Below are 19,453 nucleotides of genomic sequence, written 5' to 3' on the forward strand. Positions count from 1 at the left end.
TCTTATTCTGAGGTGATGGGAGTTAGGGATTCAACATGTGAATTTGTGGGGGATAAAATTCAACACAAATTCCCACAACAGAATATTCTAAGCAAAAAGAGGAGGTGCTGTGGTTCTAAGGAATTGATTCAGGCATGATAAGGTTAGAAGTTATCACATGGATAAATTAGTCCTGAGTTGGGTGGCCAGGTGATGCAGCCAGCCTATCCCTGAACACTGGCCACCTGGAAGAGGCTGGAACCTGCTTGCCCTACAGGCTGCTCTACTTCTCCCAAAGGGCTTCAGGCAGAGATTTGTAAATTGTAACCCTTTGCAGCTGCCTGCTATTAGGAAAGAGGACTGCAGCAGGGACCTAGAGCTCCACACCTAACAAGAACACCAGTCAGGCCAAGGACCTGAACAGATGAGTCACACTCGTAGTTCCAGGAGTCTTACTAATAATAGCTTTTCTTTAACAAGACACTACTATATGCCAGAACCCATAGATTCCGCATACCTGCTCCTTCTTATTACAATCCTGCAAGATGACTGTAATTATCTCCATTTAACAGCCAGGGAAACAGTGCTTAGGGGAGTAAATAATTTGCCCAAAGTCACACATCTGGTTAGTGGCAAGACAAATTCACTAGTGCTTCTTGACTCCAGAATGCAGACTTGCCCTGCCTTTTGATGCTCCTTCTCTTGGTCAGAGGGATAGAGAAGTATTCCCTGGCTGTGCACTTCCCACTTCACCCCACCCTCAAAACATCTGAGCCCAGGATCCGAGTCCCCTTGGTCAGTGTCAGGAGATACGGACAAACCGGGGACATTGGCTACTCTTTTAAGTCTTAAAATAACCTTCCCCTGTCTTCCTAAAGATAATTAAGTTCACACTTATTTCTATCAGTGGGGGAAGAAAATGGTAGAACATTTGGGGGCACTTTTAAGTGTAAGGCGATCACTTCTTGTATATCCAGGGGAGGTGTTACTTTAATTACCTGTGGTCCTTAAAGCTATCGGACTCTTCGGTTGGTTTCTGGTCAGTGTCTATGAATGGGATGATGGTCACAGTGAAAGTTGCTCTCACAAGCATCTCAGTTGATGGGAAAGCCCAAAGGCTGGGGCCCAGGCAGTTCATGTCTGCAGGTGAGAATGAAGATCGGGGTGAAATAAAGGCAAAGCAGGCTTAGGATGCAAGGGACAAATCCCCCGTGTTGGGGTCCTCAGTGAGTGATCAGGAGCCTACACCATTTGGGTACCAGGAGACACTCCTGTGTACCTCTGAAGTCCCCTGCCACACTGTCCAGTAAGGTCACACTGATGCCAGATCCTAGGAGAACTGGTTTTGCGGTGGTCTCTCCATTAACCACTTTGTAGCTTTTCCGTATAAAGTTGTCAACTTCAGTAACTCCCCACGCCTCGCTAAACCACCGTTAGGGACTATCCATTCTGTTTCACATTATCTTAGGTACATGTAACCGGGAAAGAAAACCAGTTGTATAAAACTGCCAACACTGCCCTCCAAAACCAGGCATAAATAATTCTTGATGCGCTAGAAGTTTGAGATGATCCATTGCTCTTGATTCCTCCTGCTCTCCGTTTGCCCTAACATTTTAAAGCAGATCTTTTTCCTGGATTCTCTCAGTTGCAAATGCTTGTGTGAAACTGTGTGGCAAGCTGGATACTTGGAAGTATTTATCTATAAGGCTACAGCGAGTTTCCGCAGGAAAAGACAAGAGCCACCTGCCCAGGGTGAGAGTGACTCGCTGCAAAGTTCCCAACAAATAAATAAATAAGTCAGCCAGCTTTCCTGAGAAACAAGTCAGCCCTCTGATCTCCCGTTCATTTATTTGCAGGCCTCATTAATATAACATCACTGCAACAAACAGCTAACGGGGGATGGTGTCAGGATGAATAATGGAGTTACTCTGCTGAGATAACAATTAGGTTTTGAATGTACTATCAGCTAAGACAGAGCCGGCAAGGATCCGTGCTGGGTAGAAAGCTGGTGTTGCCGATGCTATGGATGCCTGCAGAGCTCTTTGGCTGGGCTCTGCCGTGAAGAGTGTGCTCACGCTTGCTTGAGCACACACACGCCCACGTCCACACCCACACAGACACGCGAAGGTGGAAAAGGACGTGACAGTCTGCTATCTTGGATTCAGTATCCAGGTGCCTTGGGGAGCCAGGCTGGGGTCAAAATTTGCGGGCACAATGTTGACATCACTGCCCTCTCAAGTCAGGAAAACTCTAAGCAACAGGAAAGGAGTAAGTGGGTTAGTCAGGAGAAGATTAACTGTCTCCATACTACCCACAAGTGTCCTCCCTGGCCTGTCCTGATGAGGGGGCAGAGCCCTCCTGATCCCAACCTCAGACACAGGAGCTTCCGATACAAAGTGTACCCATCCACTGGGGGTACTCCACCCGAGTGACTCCCCTGGACCCACACCCTTGGCTGTGCTGGGAGGCTCTGAATTCTCCTTTCCCATCTCCTCTTAAGAACACAGTCTAGGGTGCTGACAGCCTGCTGCAGACATGGCAAGAGCACCACAGGTCCGTCAGAGAGGCAGCCAACGCCGTGCTGGGCAGTCTCCACACCTGACTTTCCTCTGCTACAACTTGGCTCTCTCCCCTTTCCCTGAGCCCCACCAAGAACAATACCCAGAGGATCCACTTGCATGGGACACTTGTAAACATGAAGCCACTTTGGGAGAAATATCAATAACCTCAGATATGCAGATGACACCAATCTTATAGCGGAAGGCAAAGAGGAATTAAAGAGCCTCTTGATGAAAGTGAAAGAGGAGAGTGAAAAAAGCTGGCTTAAAACTCAACATTCAAAAAATGAAGATCATGGCATCCGGTCCCATCACTTCATGGCAAATAGGTGGGGAAACAATGGAAAGAGTAACAGACTTTATTTTGAGGGGCTCCAAAATCACTGCAGATGGACTGCAGTCATGAAATTAAAAGACGCTTCCTCCTTGGAATAAAAGCTATGAAAAACCTAGACATTATATTAAAAAGCAGAAATATTACTTTGCTGACAAAGGTCCACCTAGTCAAAGCTATGGATGTGAGAGTTGGACCATGTATGGATGTGAGAGTTGGACCATAAAGAAAGCTGATCGCCCAAGAATTGATGGTTTTGAACTGTGGTGTTGGAGGAGACTCTTGAGTGTCCCTTGGATGGCAAGGAGATCCAACCAGTCCACCCTAAAAGAAATCAGTTCTGAATATTCATTGGAAGGACTGATGCTGAAGCTAATACTTTGGCCACTTGATGCAAAGAACTGACTCATTTGAAAAGACCCCGATGATGGGAAAGATTGAAGGCGAGAGGAGACAGGGATGACAGAGGATGAGATGGTTGGATGGCATCACCGACATGATAAACTTGAGTTTGAGAAAACTCCAGGAGTTGGTGATAGAGAGGGTGGCCTGGCATGCTGTGGTCCATTGTGTCGCAAAGAGTCAGACGCAACTAAGTGACTGAACTGAACTGAACCAATGCTTTGAGGTATAGGATACCCGTAATTTCTGAGTATTTCTGAGGTTCTGTGGAGTTCATTGTTTTGCTTCTGGGTCAAGGCTGTGTATTGTCACCCTGCTTATTTAACTTATATGCAGAGTGCTGCTGCTGCTGCTGCTGCTGCTAAGTCACTTCAGTCATGTCCGACTCTGCGACCCCATAGACAGCAGCCCACCAGGCTCCCCCGTCCCTGGGATTCTCCAGGCAAGAACACTGGAGTGGGTTGCCATTTCCTTCTCCAATGCATGAAAGTGAAAAGTGAAAGTGAAGTCGCTCAGCCGTGTCCAACTCCTAGTGACCCCATGGACTGCAGCCGACCAGGCTCCTCCGTCCATAGGATTTTCCAGGCAAGAGTACTGGAGTGGGTTGCCATTGCCTTCTCCATATATGCAGAGTACATCATGTGAAATGCTGGGCTAGATGAAGCACAAGCTAGAATTAAGATTGCCGGGAGAAATATCAATAACCTCAGATACGCAGATGACACCACCCTTATGGCAGAAAGTGAAGAGGAACTAAAGAGCTTCTGGATGAAAGTGAAAGAGGAGAGTGAAAATGTTGGCTTAAAACTCAACATTCAGAAAACTAAGATCATGGCATCGGGTCCCATCACTTCATAGCAAGTAGATGGGGAAACAATGGAAACAGTGAGAGACTTTATTTTGGGGGGCTCCATTTTCACCGCAGATGGTGACTGCAGCCATGAAATTAAAAGACGCTTCCTCCTTGGGAGAAAACAGTAGTCATGTATGCATATGAGAGTTGGACTATAAAAAAAGCTGAGTGCTGAAGAATTGATGCTTTTGAACTGTGATGTTAAAGAAGACTCTTGAGAATCCCTTGGACTGCAAGGACAGGCAACCAGTCCATCCTAAAGGAAAACAGGCCTGAATATTCACTGGAAGGACTGATGCTGAAGCTGAAACTCCACTACTTTGGCTGCCTGATGCAAAGAACTGACTCATTGGAAAAGATCCTGATGCTAGGAAAGATTGAAGGCAGGAGAAAGAGGGGACAACAGAGGATGAGATGGTTGGATGGCATCACCAACTTAATGGACATGAGTTTGAGCAAACTCCGGGAGTTGGTGATGGTCAGGGAGGCCTGGCGTGCTGCAGTCCATGGGGTTGCAAAGAGTCTGACACAACTAAGCGACTGAACTGAACTGAATTTTTTTGGAACTCAACTGGCCTGGCTTATGCTGAGATTTCTTAATCACAAAATAGTAATGAGAAAAAAGATAGCTAGCACTCACTAAATGCTCACCTGGGACCTAGCACTGCTAACTTATCACCGTCTGTATATTATCTCATTTAGACCTTATGACAACTTCTATGAGGTGGAAGCAATTATCATGAGCCCCACTTTACAGATGAGGAAACCAAGGTACTATGAAGGGTGATACCTTTCTTAATGTCACACTGCTAGTGAGCTGTAGAACTAGGACTTCATCCTAGCTACTTGAATCTAGAATTCCCATGTTTGACCCTGTAGCATGCTTCATCTCTTTCCTGGGCTCACTTAGACAAATAGAACTGTCAGTCCATGGGCTGGGGGAGGGAGTGGAGTGGGCACCACGCTCGTCATCAAGCCTGCTACAGAGATGGGAAGCAAGCCAGTGGTCCCCACCCAGAGCATCATTTGGGGAGACTCGAATGCACAGGGAGAGATGGCACCGGGGCAAGGCTGAGGGGAGCGTGGGCATTCACAGGGTCAGGGCCAGAGAGCGGGGAGGATGGAAGCTGAGAAGTTCAGAGAAATGGTGGCTAGCCAACTCCAGAGCTCCTTGGAGGGCAGCAAGTGTGGCCTCAGCCATGGCGGGCCTGCACAGAGGGGCTCACGAGGCTGGGGCATGAATTCTCATAGCTGACGGCCTTGGGGCTGTGCCCCGGCAGGACGCTGGAGACTCGGGCAGTGTGGTGGGGAGGCTGGAGGCACCGGTTAGGTGGACCTGGCTGGGCTCTGACGTTCACTCTGTCCCCTTGAGCCGGTTCCTTCGCCTATCCAGAACACTATTCTGCGTGTATAAAATGAAAATAATGGTAGCACCTCCTTCATAACTTGTCGTGAGCTCTAAGTGAGATGTAATATATAAGAAAGTGAAAGTGTTAGTCTCTCAGTCATGTCCGACTCTTTGCGACCCCATGGACTGTAGCCTGCCGGGCTCTTCTGTCCATGGGGATTCTCCAGGCCAGAATACTGGAGTGGGTAGCCACTCCCTTCTCCAGGGGGTCTTCCCAACCCAGGAGTCAAAGCCAGATCTCCCACATTGCAGGTGGATTGTTTACCATCTGAGCCACCAGGAGAAACCCAATATATAAGACCCTCAGCACAATTCGACTCATGATAAGTACTTAATAAGTGAAAAAATTGGTAAGTAGGTACCATTATCAGAATCTTTAGTAACCTGGAGCTGATGCCCACTTCTGTCTCATCTCCCATCACGTCTATCAGGCAGGAGATATAAACAAAGAAGACAGGGTCTCTAGGATGGGAGCCAGTGTTCGTGAGGCTCCCACCTCGAAGGGGTTCTCCTGTGACCCCTTAACCATCTACCTGTACATCTGCCCCAACTCCAGCCTCCAGGGCTCTGCCCAAGTCCAGGAGTGGCCCAGCCAGTGCTCCCTTGGCTGCCCAGAACCTGGGCCTCCAGCACCTCCCTCTGCTCTCGGTGCAGCCCCGCGGAGCTCCCCAGCTGTAATTAATCGGCTGCATCTGCTCTCGCCCTTGGGCGGCTTTGTGGCATAGTTCCCTCCGAACTGTTCAATTAGCGGCTGCAAGAATCAGGGCGAGTGCAGCATCGCGGCGGCTGTTTTCCAGGTCACGGCACCCACGGTGGAAAACACACATGACACAGTCTGGCAGGAACGCAGGCTTGGCCGGGCTGCCCAGGCCTGTGGCGGGCGAGGTCGGGCTGCAGGCAGGTGAGGTCTGAGGAGGTGGGGGAGTGGGTCCCCAAGTCAGGGACTCCTGGCGACTTTTAGAGGATGCGCAGGAGACAGGAGTCTCCTGGTTTGTCCCTCCCATCATTCATGCCAGCCTCATCCCACAGCCTGCTGGCCTGCTCATCCGGGCCTACAGAGGGCAGATGAGGGGCATGGCCCGGGCTGGGGCCAGACACCGGGATCCTGGCATGATCTGTGATTGCTTCTGGGACAGGGCTTAGGGGCTGCCGGACTGAGCCCTCTCTCTGCCTTAATGTGTTTCCCATATTCTCTTTCTGAATCCTGCAAATAGACAAACTTAATTCTACAACCAGTTAAAAAGCCAATACTCTTAAGGCAAGGTAATAACACAACTTTAAGTCTCAGTAGGATGCAAATAAAAGTTTCCTCAGTTCTTGCCTGGTGGCTCAGATGATAAAGAATCTGCCTGCAATGCAGGAGACCAGGGTTCTATCCCTGGGTCGGGAAGGTCCTCTGGAGAAAGGAATGGCTATCCACTCCAGGATTCTTGCCTGGAGAATTCCACGGACAGAGGAGCCTGGCAGGCTACAGTCCATGGGGTCGCACAGAAAGTTGGACATGACTGAGTGACTAACACACTTAAAGGGTTCTTTGGAGTTTCCCTGGTGGCTCAGATGGTAATGAATCCACCTGCAAACCAGGAGACCTGGGTTTTATCCCTGGGTCAGGAAGACCCCCTGGAGGAGGGCATGGCAACCCACTCGAATATTGTTGCCTGGATAATCCCATGGACAGAGGACCCTGGCAGACCACAGTCCATGGGGTCGCAAAGAGTCAGATACGAGTAAGCAACAGAGCACATACGCATAAAAGGTCCTTTAGGGAAGAGACACATAGAGTGACAGGTGACTGAAACGGGGAAAGGAATTCCAGGGAGTAAGATAAGCATGTGGGAAAGAGAAGGGCTTACCTCCCCCTGGGGTTTGCCCAGGGCCCGCCTGGCTGGGGGCGTGTGAGCCCGCACTAGGGCAAGTCGATGTTGGCACAGGCCTCCCTTGCAGTGAATCAGCAGGCCTTTGCTCAAGCCGCGAGCCTGCTTGGCGTTTCTTTCTTACACTCTCAGAGGATGCATGGATATCCAAGGGTCCAAAGAAAAACATCTGAAATGATCAAAGGGCCTGGAAAACAAGAGCTTCCAATGTAAGGCTGATGGAATTGCAGAAGCACAGACCAGGGGTGACTTAATTGCTGTCTTCAGTATCTGAAAGAGGTTTGATGAGGAGGCAGCTGTTCGGTCCTCCATTCAAGGAGAAATCACAGCAGAAACTGGCTTGAGCTAAAGTCAGCGAGATTGCAGGAAGAACTTGATGCTTCCGATGTGAAAAGACTGCCCCACTTCCAAACAACACCTGGGCACCTACCTCCATCCTTGCAGCGGTCATTCGAGAACACAGGTTGTCCTGGAATCTGCCTGAGCCCAGCGTTTCCCAGGAAGAAAGAGCTGGGGACAGGTCTTGACAGCTGCTCTGTCTCAGGCAGTGTGAGATGTGTCAGGTTACTAAGGAAAACGGAGGAAGTCCCTGTCCCGAGATAGTTATTGTCTTATTGAGAAAAGACAGAGTCCAGGGTGACCCTTGCCGTCGGGGGTGTTCACCCATGGCAGTGAGGGTGTAGGCAAAGGGGCTCCTAAATCTGCCGAGATGGTTAGAGAAAGGCTTTCTGAGGAGGTGTCATTAGCAGAGACTCGTGTGACGGGTGAAGCATGTGTTAGCCTCACGCATGAGGGGCAGAGGGAACCGTGGCTCAAAGGCACACGGGCTTCGGACCCTGTAGCCACGGGCGCCCCACCTCCCCCAGGGAGCACGCATAGTTCGTAAGAGAGTGGAACCAGAGCTCGGGGAGGGGACAAGGCGGAGCACACAGCTAGAGCCGGCCCAGAACGTGGGGGAGCCCCTCGGTCGCCCCCCATACCCCCGCTCAGCAGCTGCTCTGTCTCTCCCCGCTCCTCCCATACTTCTGGCTCTCCCTTGGGGTCCACAGAGGCGAGTGGACAGCGATCCCTGGTCCACGGTGTGTGCTGCAAAACATGGAGCTGAAATGAGTCCATGTATAAAGATCTTCCCAGCTGATTTCACAGGATTTCAGCTCCCTCCCGCCTCTCTCCACACCCCCCCTACCCACAAGCACACACACACATCCATCCCAAACTGTCAAACCGTTTGTTTGCGTGGGTGTCTCATTCAGAGTTACTTTCCTGAAAGAGTCCATTGAGTTCGTAATGCAATGCCCCATCGACCTCAGAATGGCCAATAGCCAGGGGCAAAGAAGTGACGAGAAGGGAAGAATGAAGGCCATTTTAGACTGGGCCAGTGTCCTCCCAAATTTATTCTGGGTGAAAGGGCGATGTCTGGCTCTGAACATGCTTCTGCGGGGAGCCGTGAACCCGCGGACACCAAGGCCCCGCCCTGGGCGGCACGGCCACTCCCCCACCAAGCTCAGGCTTTCTCCAATCAGCCCGCAAGCATCTCTCTCCGCCCTGGATAAGCCCACCGAGCACCGTCTAAGTTATGTATTCCCTGGACCGTGTGCCCTCTTTCCAGGTAAATAGAAAGATGCCTCCCACCTCTAGGCTCTCTCCACCACCACCACCCCATGTTTTTGTGGTCTAGGAAGACACAGGTGCAGGGGAACTCTAGGAAGGAAACTAACTGCCAACTATCGTGACCTGTTCTCGCAACCATCATCATATGAGGGACTTTCCAAGTGTTGTCTTACTTCACCTTCACAGCATCCCTGCGAGGCCAGCACTGTTTTCTGTTTTCTGATGAAAACACAGAGAGTGAAGGTTACCTAGCTTGTAAGTATCAAGCTGGAATTCAGAGTCTGTCCCCCTCCCGAGCTCACTCTCTTCCCGCCGCTGACACCGCCGGAGCATCAGGCCCTCCTTCCGCACCCCTGCGCAGCCGGCAGCCCGGGGCCCATCCGAAACTAGAAGACCAGATGCATGGATCTGGCTGCTCCCCTGGCTGTCTCTTGGTCTCCCTCTGACCATGGGGGGACTCTCTTTGCCTCACCTCTCCAGGAGGTTAGCACTTTCTCCCCTGTGGCCCCACACCTCCTCCCAGATCTGGAAGGCCTTCCTGGGAGCTCTACAAGCAATAGTCTGGGACTCCACCAACTCGCCCCCCTGTAGTCCTACACGGAGAAGCCAGACGTGGCTCCCAAGGGGACCAAGCTTCCTGAGTGCCATGCTGGGTGCCCTGCCATCAAACCCTACTGTACTGAAGAGAGAGTCTTGGAGGCAGTCTCCAGGGTGGGGCACTGGTGGGCCTGGGGCAGTGTCCTGAAGACTCCTGTTCACGCCCTCTCTGGAGAATCCATTCTTTTCCTCCAAGCCTCACCTCCAGAGCCTCTCCTCCATGCTTGGTCCTGGGGAGAAGTGAGAGCAGGATGGCCGGGATGTTACCACCACGAAGACAGGGCTTTGGCAGACCCTGACCCTCATTCTCAGAGTCACCTGGAAGCCCTCAGGTGGCAGGTGGTGAGTTTCACGGGACTCCTGTCTCTGTCCCACTGAGCCCAGACCTCCACCCTGTCTCGCTTTGATTTTCAAGCCAGGGGGGAGAGAAAATGACACGGGCAAAGGCACAGAGAGCTTTAGAGTGCGTTGTGTGGACAGGAACCCCTGGGCTCTGGGGAGCACTTGGGGGACAGAGAGTGAGAGGGCTGACGTGGCTGAAGTTACTAAGATCAGAAAGTGACGAGCCAGCCCGGGAGTCAGAGACTTTGCCTGGACAGTGGCCAGAGCCGTTGAAGGTTTTCAGAGCAAGCTACCAGTCCCCAGATCAGGTATGTGTCCATGACGACCACCTGGCCGTGTGAGGAAGTCAGATCACATGGAGGAAGACCAAGGATAGTGTGACTGAGGACACAGATCCGCTTATCACCTCCTCTGACACCGGAGCAGGACACGGATTCAAAACACACCTGGGCGCCAGCACTGACGGTCCCTGTGTTTATCACACACGGTAGGAGAGGGAAGGGGAACAGAGATGCTTGCAAGATCCTAGCTAGGTGCACGGTGATCCCATTAACCTTGAAAGAGGATCTGGGAGGACAATCAGGCTGGGGGTGGAAGGAGGGAAAATTAAGAGTTCATTTTTAGACATGGTGAAATCTGAGGTGCCTGAGGGACATGCATGTGGAAGTCGAGGTGTCCAGTAGCGATTGGATATATGGATATGGAGCTCCAGAGAGAGGTCTGAGCCAACAATATAGATTTGGAAAGCATCCATAATGGCGGCCTTGGGAATCCTCTTGCAAATCAAGTTCTCACCACCTCATCTGTGTTTTGGAAATCCAGATTTTTGTTCATCAGTTTTGTCTGAAGCAAGAAAAGGGAAGCTACACCCCGTGTAAGCCCCAGGGCACAGTGGCTGCTGAGTGTTCTGACCCTCAAACTCCTTCACCACCTCCCCAGGTGCTGGAGGCACAGGATATAGTGTGTGCTGTGTGGGGAAGACCCACAGCGACCCAACACTCCCCAGCCACTTGCCCCTAACCTGTGAGGATGATCCCAGTCTGGATTCCAGCAGCTCTTACCTGGGTTAGAAGGGCTCAGACTTGGGTCTGCACACCCCTAACTATCCATCTCTTTGATGTGTCTTCATGCAAGATGATTATGCTTGCTAATAATGTTGTTAAGTCCACCATCTCTAAACAGCATAAGCTGGCTTATGCTTCTGAGCAGCTCTGTGCTCACAAATGTCCATTTGTGACAGTCCCCAAGTGACCAGGCCTCTGCCTCAGACCCTTGAAGATCACTGTGGTGAATTCCCAGCAGGAGGACACTGCCCTGTGGACCTGCCAACACCACAGAATAGCCACAATACCATCCCCACGTGCTACCTGCAAGACCGAAATATTTTTAGGCTTTCCAGAAAGATTTCATTTCACAGTGTTTCTGAAAGGTTGTAATTAACCACCGTGAGCAAGAGAATGTATTTTTAAAAATAAAAGTGGAGGAAAGAGAGCAAGCCAATCATCACGGTTCTGTCAGGGTTTTCAGTAGGTTCCTGGCATCCAGGTGGCTAAAGGAGGGGAGGGCGGACCAGTGATGCTCGTTCCAGGCTATCAGGGGAGGGCGCCGGCTCAGATTTGCTCAGTGGTACCTCCTTCCTCCTGACACTCTTCCTGCAGGGCCATGGAGGCCACCTTTTCCTTTTCCTCCTTACAAGTGTCCATCTCCCAGAGCCCAGGAGGCCCAGGGACCTGAGGAAGTGGCGCCGGGGAGGGTGGAAAAACCAAGATCTCGTGTTGGTTATTTTTAGAATCCCCAGAGACAGGAAAGCCGTGGGGCTACATGTTCCTCCTGCCAGCTCCTTTCTTTCCAAATCTCCCTGACTCCCCCCCACCTCCAACCCCATACCCAGTGCCCAGAGATGCCTCTGGGCACCCCTTTCCCTCCCTCAGGAATTTATCTCATGAATCTGATTTTTTTGTATTCACCAGTTCAGTTGCTCAGTTGTGTCCCCGCCACAACCATCATCTCCTCCTGTCTGCTCTCACCTAGGCGCTCACGGCCAAGCTGGAGGCCTCATGCATGGTGCTCACGTTGCTGGCAGAGAGCAGTGCCCCCTTGAGAAAGACAGGCAGAGGAAGAGTCTCCAGAGCGTTCAATAGCATTTTCACCTGTGCTCACCACTCATCGCTGCCCAGAGACCCCATCTGGAGGTTTCTGGTGGACTCTTGGCTTTGCCCCACCCTCCTTGCCTCTCTCCCTCCCTTACTGTCTTATCTGTCTAATGTGCAGTGAAAAGAGCCCTGAACATTTTTTTTCTATTTGGTCCATGTATACAAGTTGTATGATCTTAGAATAAGACACCCTGGCTCTCCTTCCAGTTCCGAAATTCTGTGCTTCTGCCTGAGGTTGGGTTCATGTCTAATTTCCTCCTACTTTGGATAACTATGGACCTCAAAGTAGGAATTATTCCCTGGAATCTGTTGGATCCCAAAGAGCTGTGTTTTTCCTGGAGCCTGATTCATTCTCAGATAGAAATTTACACATTAGGAGAGCCTGATTCTCCAAGTTCCTTTTCCTGTTGCATCAAAATAAAATCAAGCAGTCAGCATTTGTTGACTGAATTAAGAAATGAGTAAATAAACGATCCTGGCTCCTGGGAAACTTCCCTGGTGGCTCAGACGGTAAAAGCATCTGCCTACAATGCAGGAGACTTGGGTTCGATCCCTGGGTTGGGAAGATCCCCTGGAGAAGGAAATGGCAACCCACTCCAGTATGCCTGCCTGGAAAATCCCATGGACAGAGGAGCCTGGCAGGCTACAGTCCATGGGGTCGCAAAGAGTTGGACACGACTGAGCAACTTCACTTCACTTAACTGGAAAGGAAGCCAGCAAACTTTGGAAAATCAGGAAGCTCTTTCTCTTTGATACGAGCACGATCGAGTACAGGATTTTTCTTTTGTGTGTGTGTTGGGTAATGTCAAATATACTTTCCGTCTGTGGTCATCCCCTGCAGTGGCCCTTAATCAGGGACTCCTCAGAGCTCCCAGGGCTTTTCCTTCAAATCTACCTTATCACTGTGTACCCTGCATCAGCCTTACTTATGGCCTTCTTATCTCCTCCTCCTTGACCACTAAGTTCCTTGAGGGCAAATTCCCTGTTCATCGTTGTAAACTCAACTGAGGCTAGCACACAGGGGCGGCCGGCATGACATGTCGCAGTTCAGTTCAGTTCAGTTCAGTCGCTCAGTCGTGTCCGACTCTGTGACCCCATGGACTGCTGCACGCCAGGGCTCCCTGTCCATCACCAACTCCCGGAGCCTGCTCAAACTCACGTCCATGGCGTCGGTGATGCCATCCAACCATCTCATCCTCTGTCGTCACAATTACAGAGCCCTTGGGAGTTGACAGAATGGTCCCGGACACCCTCCATGTGGGAGCTTCCAGGGTGACGTTGGTTAGAGAGGATTATCCTCCTTCCCAACTAAAGAGACCTGAGGTTCAGGGAGATTCTGAGACTTGCTTTCAGTCAGGCAACTCGTGAATTCAAGCACTGCCTTGAGCCTAGTACTTTCTCCTAATCTCTTTCTCGTAAGTGGACGAATGAATGAAGGCGTCATCGGATGGAGGTCCTAAAGACCCAATGAAGTAGGTACAATTTCATTGTCAGGATGATGACATTGGGATCCTAGACAAGTTTAAAAGTGGCGGAAACGCAGTTCCACCCCAGACTCCAGGTGTTCCAAAGCCTCCCTGCAGGGAGGGAAACGGGTGCCCCTGCCCCTCCTGCCGTGACCGACCAATTACTCCTCCCGCTTCCCTCCCGCAGATCCTGACGGTGTCCGGACCTCCTGAAGGGGGCACTCGAGTGACCATCCACGGCGTGAACCTGGGCCTGGACTTCTCGGAGATCGCCCACCACGTGCAAGTGGCTGGGGTGCCCTGCACGCCCCTGCCAGGGGATTACATCGTCGCTGAGCAGTGAGTCCAGTCTGCTGGGGCCCACGCCCTCCCTCCACCCCCCCAAAGCTTGGGGAGGACTCGCCCCTCTCTCTCTCCTCTGGGACTACTCCAGGATCCGTCCCCCTGTCTCCCTCTTCCCAGGGACCCCACTCCCTGAAGCCCTCCCAGGACCCTCTCCTAGCCCACTTCCACTCTTCGAGTGTCCTGTTCTATGTGATTTCCAATTCCTTGGCTCCTCTGGCATCAGGGCTCCCGGTGCCAGGCCGCCCCGCAGTTGGTCTCCGCCTGCCCACTGGCTGACTGAGCTGCCTTCCCAGCTCGTCTGTTCTCCTCCTTGGCCTCCCCCTTCTCCTCCGGCCCCCTGTTGGAAGGCATCCCACTCGGTGGGCTGCGGGCAACAATTTGTTTGGCTCGTGGGGCTCCGACAGCAGCTTAATCCGAACAGGGCCTCCGCCGGAGCAAATTCATTTATTTCACTAAGGGAAATGTCAGCTGGAAATTAGAAAATAGGCATGTAGCAGCGGACGGGCGAACGGGGCTCCCGGAGTGACATATGTTCCAATTTGGGGTGCTCATTTGGCAGTGGCGGCCGCTGTGGAGTCAGTAGACAGGAGGTGGGCAGAAGGCTGGGGGGCTGCTGGGGGTTGGAGGGCAGCAGGAGTGATGTTCCCCCGCTAGGGAGAAAGGGAGGGGGCCGCCAGGGTCTCCTGCATGATTTCTCAGGCGGAGTTGGGCCACATCACCCTGGGTCCAGCGGGCACGCAGCTCTGCAGGGGGCACTGGGAACCTGGCCGTGAGCAGGGCTGGAAGCCGCGTTCTCCCCTAAAACGCCACCCCTTGCAGCCTCCCTCAAGCCAGCCCTGAGTAACTACCAGAAAAGAGGCACTGGCAACCGTAAAAAAAAGACAGTGTGTCTTCCATCGGCACTTAGGCTTTCCCATCCGTTCTCTTGCTTCTAATTGGTAAGGACTCTGAGAGGTAGACATTATTATCACTATTTTAAGAGCAAAAGACCTGGAAGTGAAGTGACATCCCCCCACCCCCTCACCCCCATTCACTCAGGGCATAAAAGTGGCTGTAGAGAGTTGGAACTCAGGTCTCCTAAGTTTTGGTTCAGGCCTCTTGCTGTTCCCTAACAGCCAGGAGAGACTCCCAGATAAGAGTGGCCTGAAAATCCCATGATCTGTCAGCATGTGGTTTTCTGGGTCAGAGGCCGTGATTCCAGGATGGCCAGGACAGGGTCAGAGTTGGGGGCTGAGTTCCCCGACTCTGGGGACTCCCGGCGGGGGAAGCAGAAGCCGCCTACCTGATCCTTCGGACCTTCAGATCCTGCAGACTGAACCCTTCATTATCAGCGCTGGCCCTTCAAGGAATGAATCCTGGAGGAGAGAATGGCCAGGTCTACAAGAAAGAGATGAAGAGGCGAATGGGGAAATATTTAAGTAGCGATTCTGAGCCAGGAGGGGAGGGGAAAGCTGGCGGGCAGGAACCAGGAGCCTGCGGACTGTGGTCAGGCGGTCTCTATAGAGCCCAGCGCCCAGCCAGACCCAGCTAGACACTCAGTCACACTGAGCCCAAATCCGCCTTGGCCTCACAGACGTGCCCTAGGCCTCGGGACACAGGCCAAGTCTCCAACTTGGTGACATGCCACAGGACTGCAAAGGAAAGGGTTTGCGGGAGATGAAAGGGTAAGGCTTTGAACTGAGAGGTGCTGAGTCTTGGGCAGCTGAACATGGAAATAGCCGGGGATCTGGGATTCAAAAAAGTCTAAGTCCTGCCTGATCTACTCTGGGCAGCCCTGAGACCTTAGTAAACTGCTCCGTCTCTCCACTCTTCACTGGCCTCAAGGAAACCACGATTCTTACTGCGTGGGTTTTGGGGGAGAATTCAGTAAGATGAAAACGAGGAGCCCGTAACATGCCTTGGGAACATCAGGAAAGCTTGTTCCATCTTTGAAATCAACTGCATCACACCCACCCAGGTCCCCAGGGAAGAAAGTTCCCTCAAAAAAACTGAAAGTGAGGATACGAAAGGAGCCTGGGAAGGTGAATGGTTGCCAGGGGTCCCTGGCAAGGCCAGTAGGCACCCTAGAAAACCACCCCCATTGTCTCCTTGGGCACGGGGGAGGCAGGAGGCGGCAGGCGCATTCCACACCTCGGCGGCACGCAGCCCTGGCTTCCAGCCGTGCCAGGCTCATTACTGCTCTCGAGGTTTCAGAGTTTGTTAACATCATTAAAGCCTCCATCCCAGGCAGTGAGCAGCAGGCACAATCATTACAGATGTCTGCGAGAGATGAATTTGGCTAAATGGACCCAGTGCAGAGTCCCGGGCACAGGCAGGATTAGTGGGCACGGTAATGTCTCACCATATGCTTGTGCCACGCCATCGATCACTCAGCAATTAGGTTAATGTTGGTTAAGGGGTCCCGCTTAGTCCTGCAATCAGCACCCCACAGGTCTGGGGAGGGCCGGATAACTCCATCACAGGACGTTTCCTGGGTGATGAGCGGCAGGTTGAGGCTGCAGCTCAGCCCTTCCTGAGACAGGGGCTCTGTATGAGACAGACTCCGCTTAGGATGAGAGACCCGCCCCCGGTCTCTCTCATCCGCTGTATCTATGAGCTCAGCCATGCCTTGATAGATGTTAGATTGCATGTGCTCCCCACCCCAAGGATGCATGCTCATGGGGAGAAAAGCACCACCCATGCCAGTCTGCAGGAGGTGGTGCAGGGTGGGGTGAGGGCACTGGGCTGGGTGCCAGGAGCTCAGCTATTGATGAGCTCTGTGACTTTGGGCAAGTCCCTTTGCTCCATGATCCTCAAATGTCTCATCTGGAAAGTGGGTATGTCGAAACAGATCTCTGCAATCACTTTTACGGTCCCTAGGATATCAGAAACGATAACCTCTATGCCTCATAGGATCTACAACTCCCATCATTAGAAAGCATTATCAGTGGCACTAATGTGAATCCAGAAGCCCACTATCTACCAGGAGGAGTCAAGCCTTCAAATGTGGAAGCTAACTGTTAAAGGGTTATTTAGTCTAATTCCTCATTTTACAAGGAGAAACTTTAAACATCCCCAGCTCCTGTCTCCTGGTAATACACAGGGAGACTGAAGCTATCAGGGATGCTGGGAGGAGGCAGGGAGACAGGGAGGTAGGAGGCCCCCAGAAGTCTAACCACAGGAACTTGCTGACCTGTAAGGCCTGAAGGAGGGAGTGGTACCCACACCGCTGCCTGTGGGTCTCTCCTGCCAGGGAGGGACACACAGAGAGCATTCTGCTGATTTTAGGGCAGCAGAGTGGAGGAGCATCAAAGGCATGAGTTTTGGAGCCAGGCTGAACCTGGATTTGAATCACAGCTCTGCCACTTGCCAGCTCTCTGGCCATAGATGAGTCACTTAGCACCTCCAAGCCTTGGTTTCCTTGTCTGTAAAAATAGAGACAGTAAGACCCACCCTTAGGATGTCTGAGGATGACATGAGATCCTGTCTGGTACAGTGCCTGCCACATGCAGCTCAGTAAGCTGGAGCTCTTGTTATTATTGAGAGACTCCACTTTGGCTTGACCCTCATCCTCAGTATAACCTTCTGCACTCCCTACAGCTGCCCTCGCGCTCAGGGATCAAACGCCAGTAAGAGTAACAGATCCACTCAGTCAAGGGGGCCTCTCCATCCTTCACTGCAAGCACTGGGTCCCAGGAATGAAAAGGAAGAAGAGAGACAGGTCGCCAGAGTTCCCTACAACGTGGTCTGCGTCCTTAGCATTCTCACCCAGTTCTTAGACTTACCAGACAGACCCTTCTGCAGCCCACTGCCACCCCTGTCCACTCAAGAGAGGGATGGATGAAGCAGAAGCCCACTCCACCGGCGGGGAGAGGACTCGGCTGCAGGCCCTCCCTGCAGACCAGTCCCTGGGCCCCCCATCACTCTTTTCCAGGAGGGACACTCAGAGCCAGCTGCAGGCACTCAGCCTTGGGCCCTGGGGCAGCGCCCTCTCCCCTCCGTCCGCCTTCTCACAGGTGCTTGACACGCAAAGCTCACCTTTTGGGCCATGAACGCTGAGCAAGAATATGTTCTGGAAAACAGAGTGTGCCAAGAGGCCCCAGCCCTGTGGTTCACCCCCTACAGGGACAGCAGAATAGGCCATCCTGGGCCTTCTCCTCTCTTAGGTCCCGGGAGGAATAAAGATGCCCATGACCTTCACGTGTTCTCACGTTTCCTCTTTCCCAGACTTCGAGCCCACCCTGATTTCCTCCTGCTTTTTCTTCTCGAGGGTGGTTCCAGCACAGTGACCAAGGTTGGGTGAGTGAGGGACAAGAAAGCGTTGATGAGAAAGGAAAGAGACTCATCTGCTCCCTACTCCTCTTGGCCCTCCCCTCCCCCCACTTCCAGCAGAGAACAGAGATAATCCGCTGATGCTGCTGGAGAGTGCAGATCAGCAGGATTGGATGGCAGGGACCCCAGACAGGAGCAGGCGCTGGGGTCCAGGAAGCCCAATAGGAGGGCTGTGACTCCAAGCAGGAAGCAGCGTGGAAATAACCCCACACAGTACCTCAAATGAAGCTTCTCAAATGCTCCTCTAATGAGGTTTAAGGAGACAATTATGTGTAAAATACTAATTGATCATCGCTATCATCTTTACTGTGGGTCCATAATTAATTTATTTATCCTTAGTGAAAAGGAGGGGAGAACAGCCTTCGACATGCACCCACTAGTGTCTTGTCGAACTTAATATGCTAAACGCAATAAGACAGTTATTGCATGTTAAGTAAATATTCACCAGGAGTGAAAGTACTTATTTGGGATTAACTGTTATGAAGGAGATGGAGCTCGGTGGCATGCCGTGTGCGCGAGCACGCCGTGTATTTGTTTAATGCAAGTTTTATTACATCGAAATGAAATCTCTGTTTAGTTACCTTCCTTCCTAGAGAAGCTGTTGAGATAAGCATCGCTCAGTTAAACATGGATCTTCCCCACCGTGCCTGGATAATGCTGAGGATTACTGGAGAGGGGTCTGTTTTTCTGCCTCCCCACTAAGCCAGCCTACCAAGGGCACCAGACTGCTCTGAACTCTTAAATGGCATTGGGAGGAGGGTTTCTCTTTACTGAGCCTGGTGGGGCCCTTTCCCACCCACCCTATGCCTTAGGATTCCGGGCAAGAAGTTCCCCCAAAAATCTGATTTCTTCCCTTCCTCCCATATGCTCCAGCTGCTGCCCACTCCTAGAGGCGGATGTGGCCAAGGCAACCGGTCTGTAAATGTGCTTGTTGTGACTTATCTCAGGCACCAGGGAAGCCCCCACCCCACAAGAGGGCATCGATTTTGCACAGCAGCAGAGGGCGTGCCCCGCCCCCTCTTCCCTCCAGCTCTCCTGTTGACGTGAGACATGATTTCCAACCCCGGGGTTGGTTGGCCGCCTCGCCCACCAGCTTCCTGCGCTCTGCCCTTGATTAAGTGGGAGTCCAGTGTAGACTGCTGTCCTAATGAACTCATCCACCTGCCACCCCGTCACCCGCTGCTGCTGGACGCCGCTGCTCTCATTCAGCCGGGAGCTCC

The 19,453-nt window shown here is 52.1% G+C and overlaps 1 protein-coding gene across 1 annotated transcript in view; it reads left to right on the plus strand.

The window, feature by feature from the left end:
- The window catches only part of PLXNA2 (plexin A2), a 236,939-nt gene that overhangs the window by 181,014 nt on the left and 36,472 nt on the right, over positions 1-19,453 (plus strand). Inside the window, exon 13 of the mRNA XM_055583109.1 lies at positions 13,765-13,916. Coding sequence (XP_055439084.1) covers positions 13,765-13,916 — 152 coding nt within the window. The remainder of the gene's footprint in view (positions 1-13,764; positions 13,917-19,453) is intronic.

This window comes from Bubalus kerabau, chromosome 5, assembly GCF_029407905.1.
Source record: "Bubalus kerabau isolate K-KA32 ecotype Philippines breed swamp buffalo chromosome 5, PCC_UOA_SB_1v2, whole genome shotgun sequence".
Classification (NCBI taxonomy): Eukaryota; Metazoa; Chordata; class Mammalia; order Artiodactyla; family Bovidae; genus Bubalus; species Bubalus kerabau.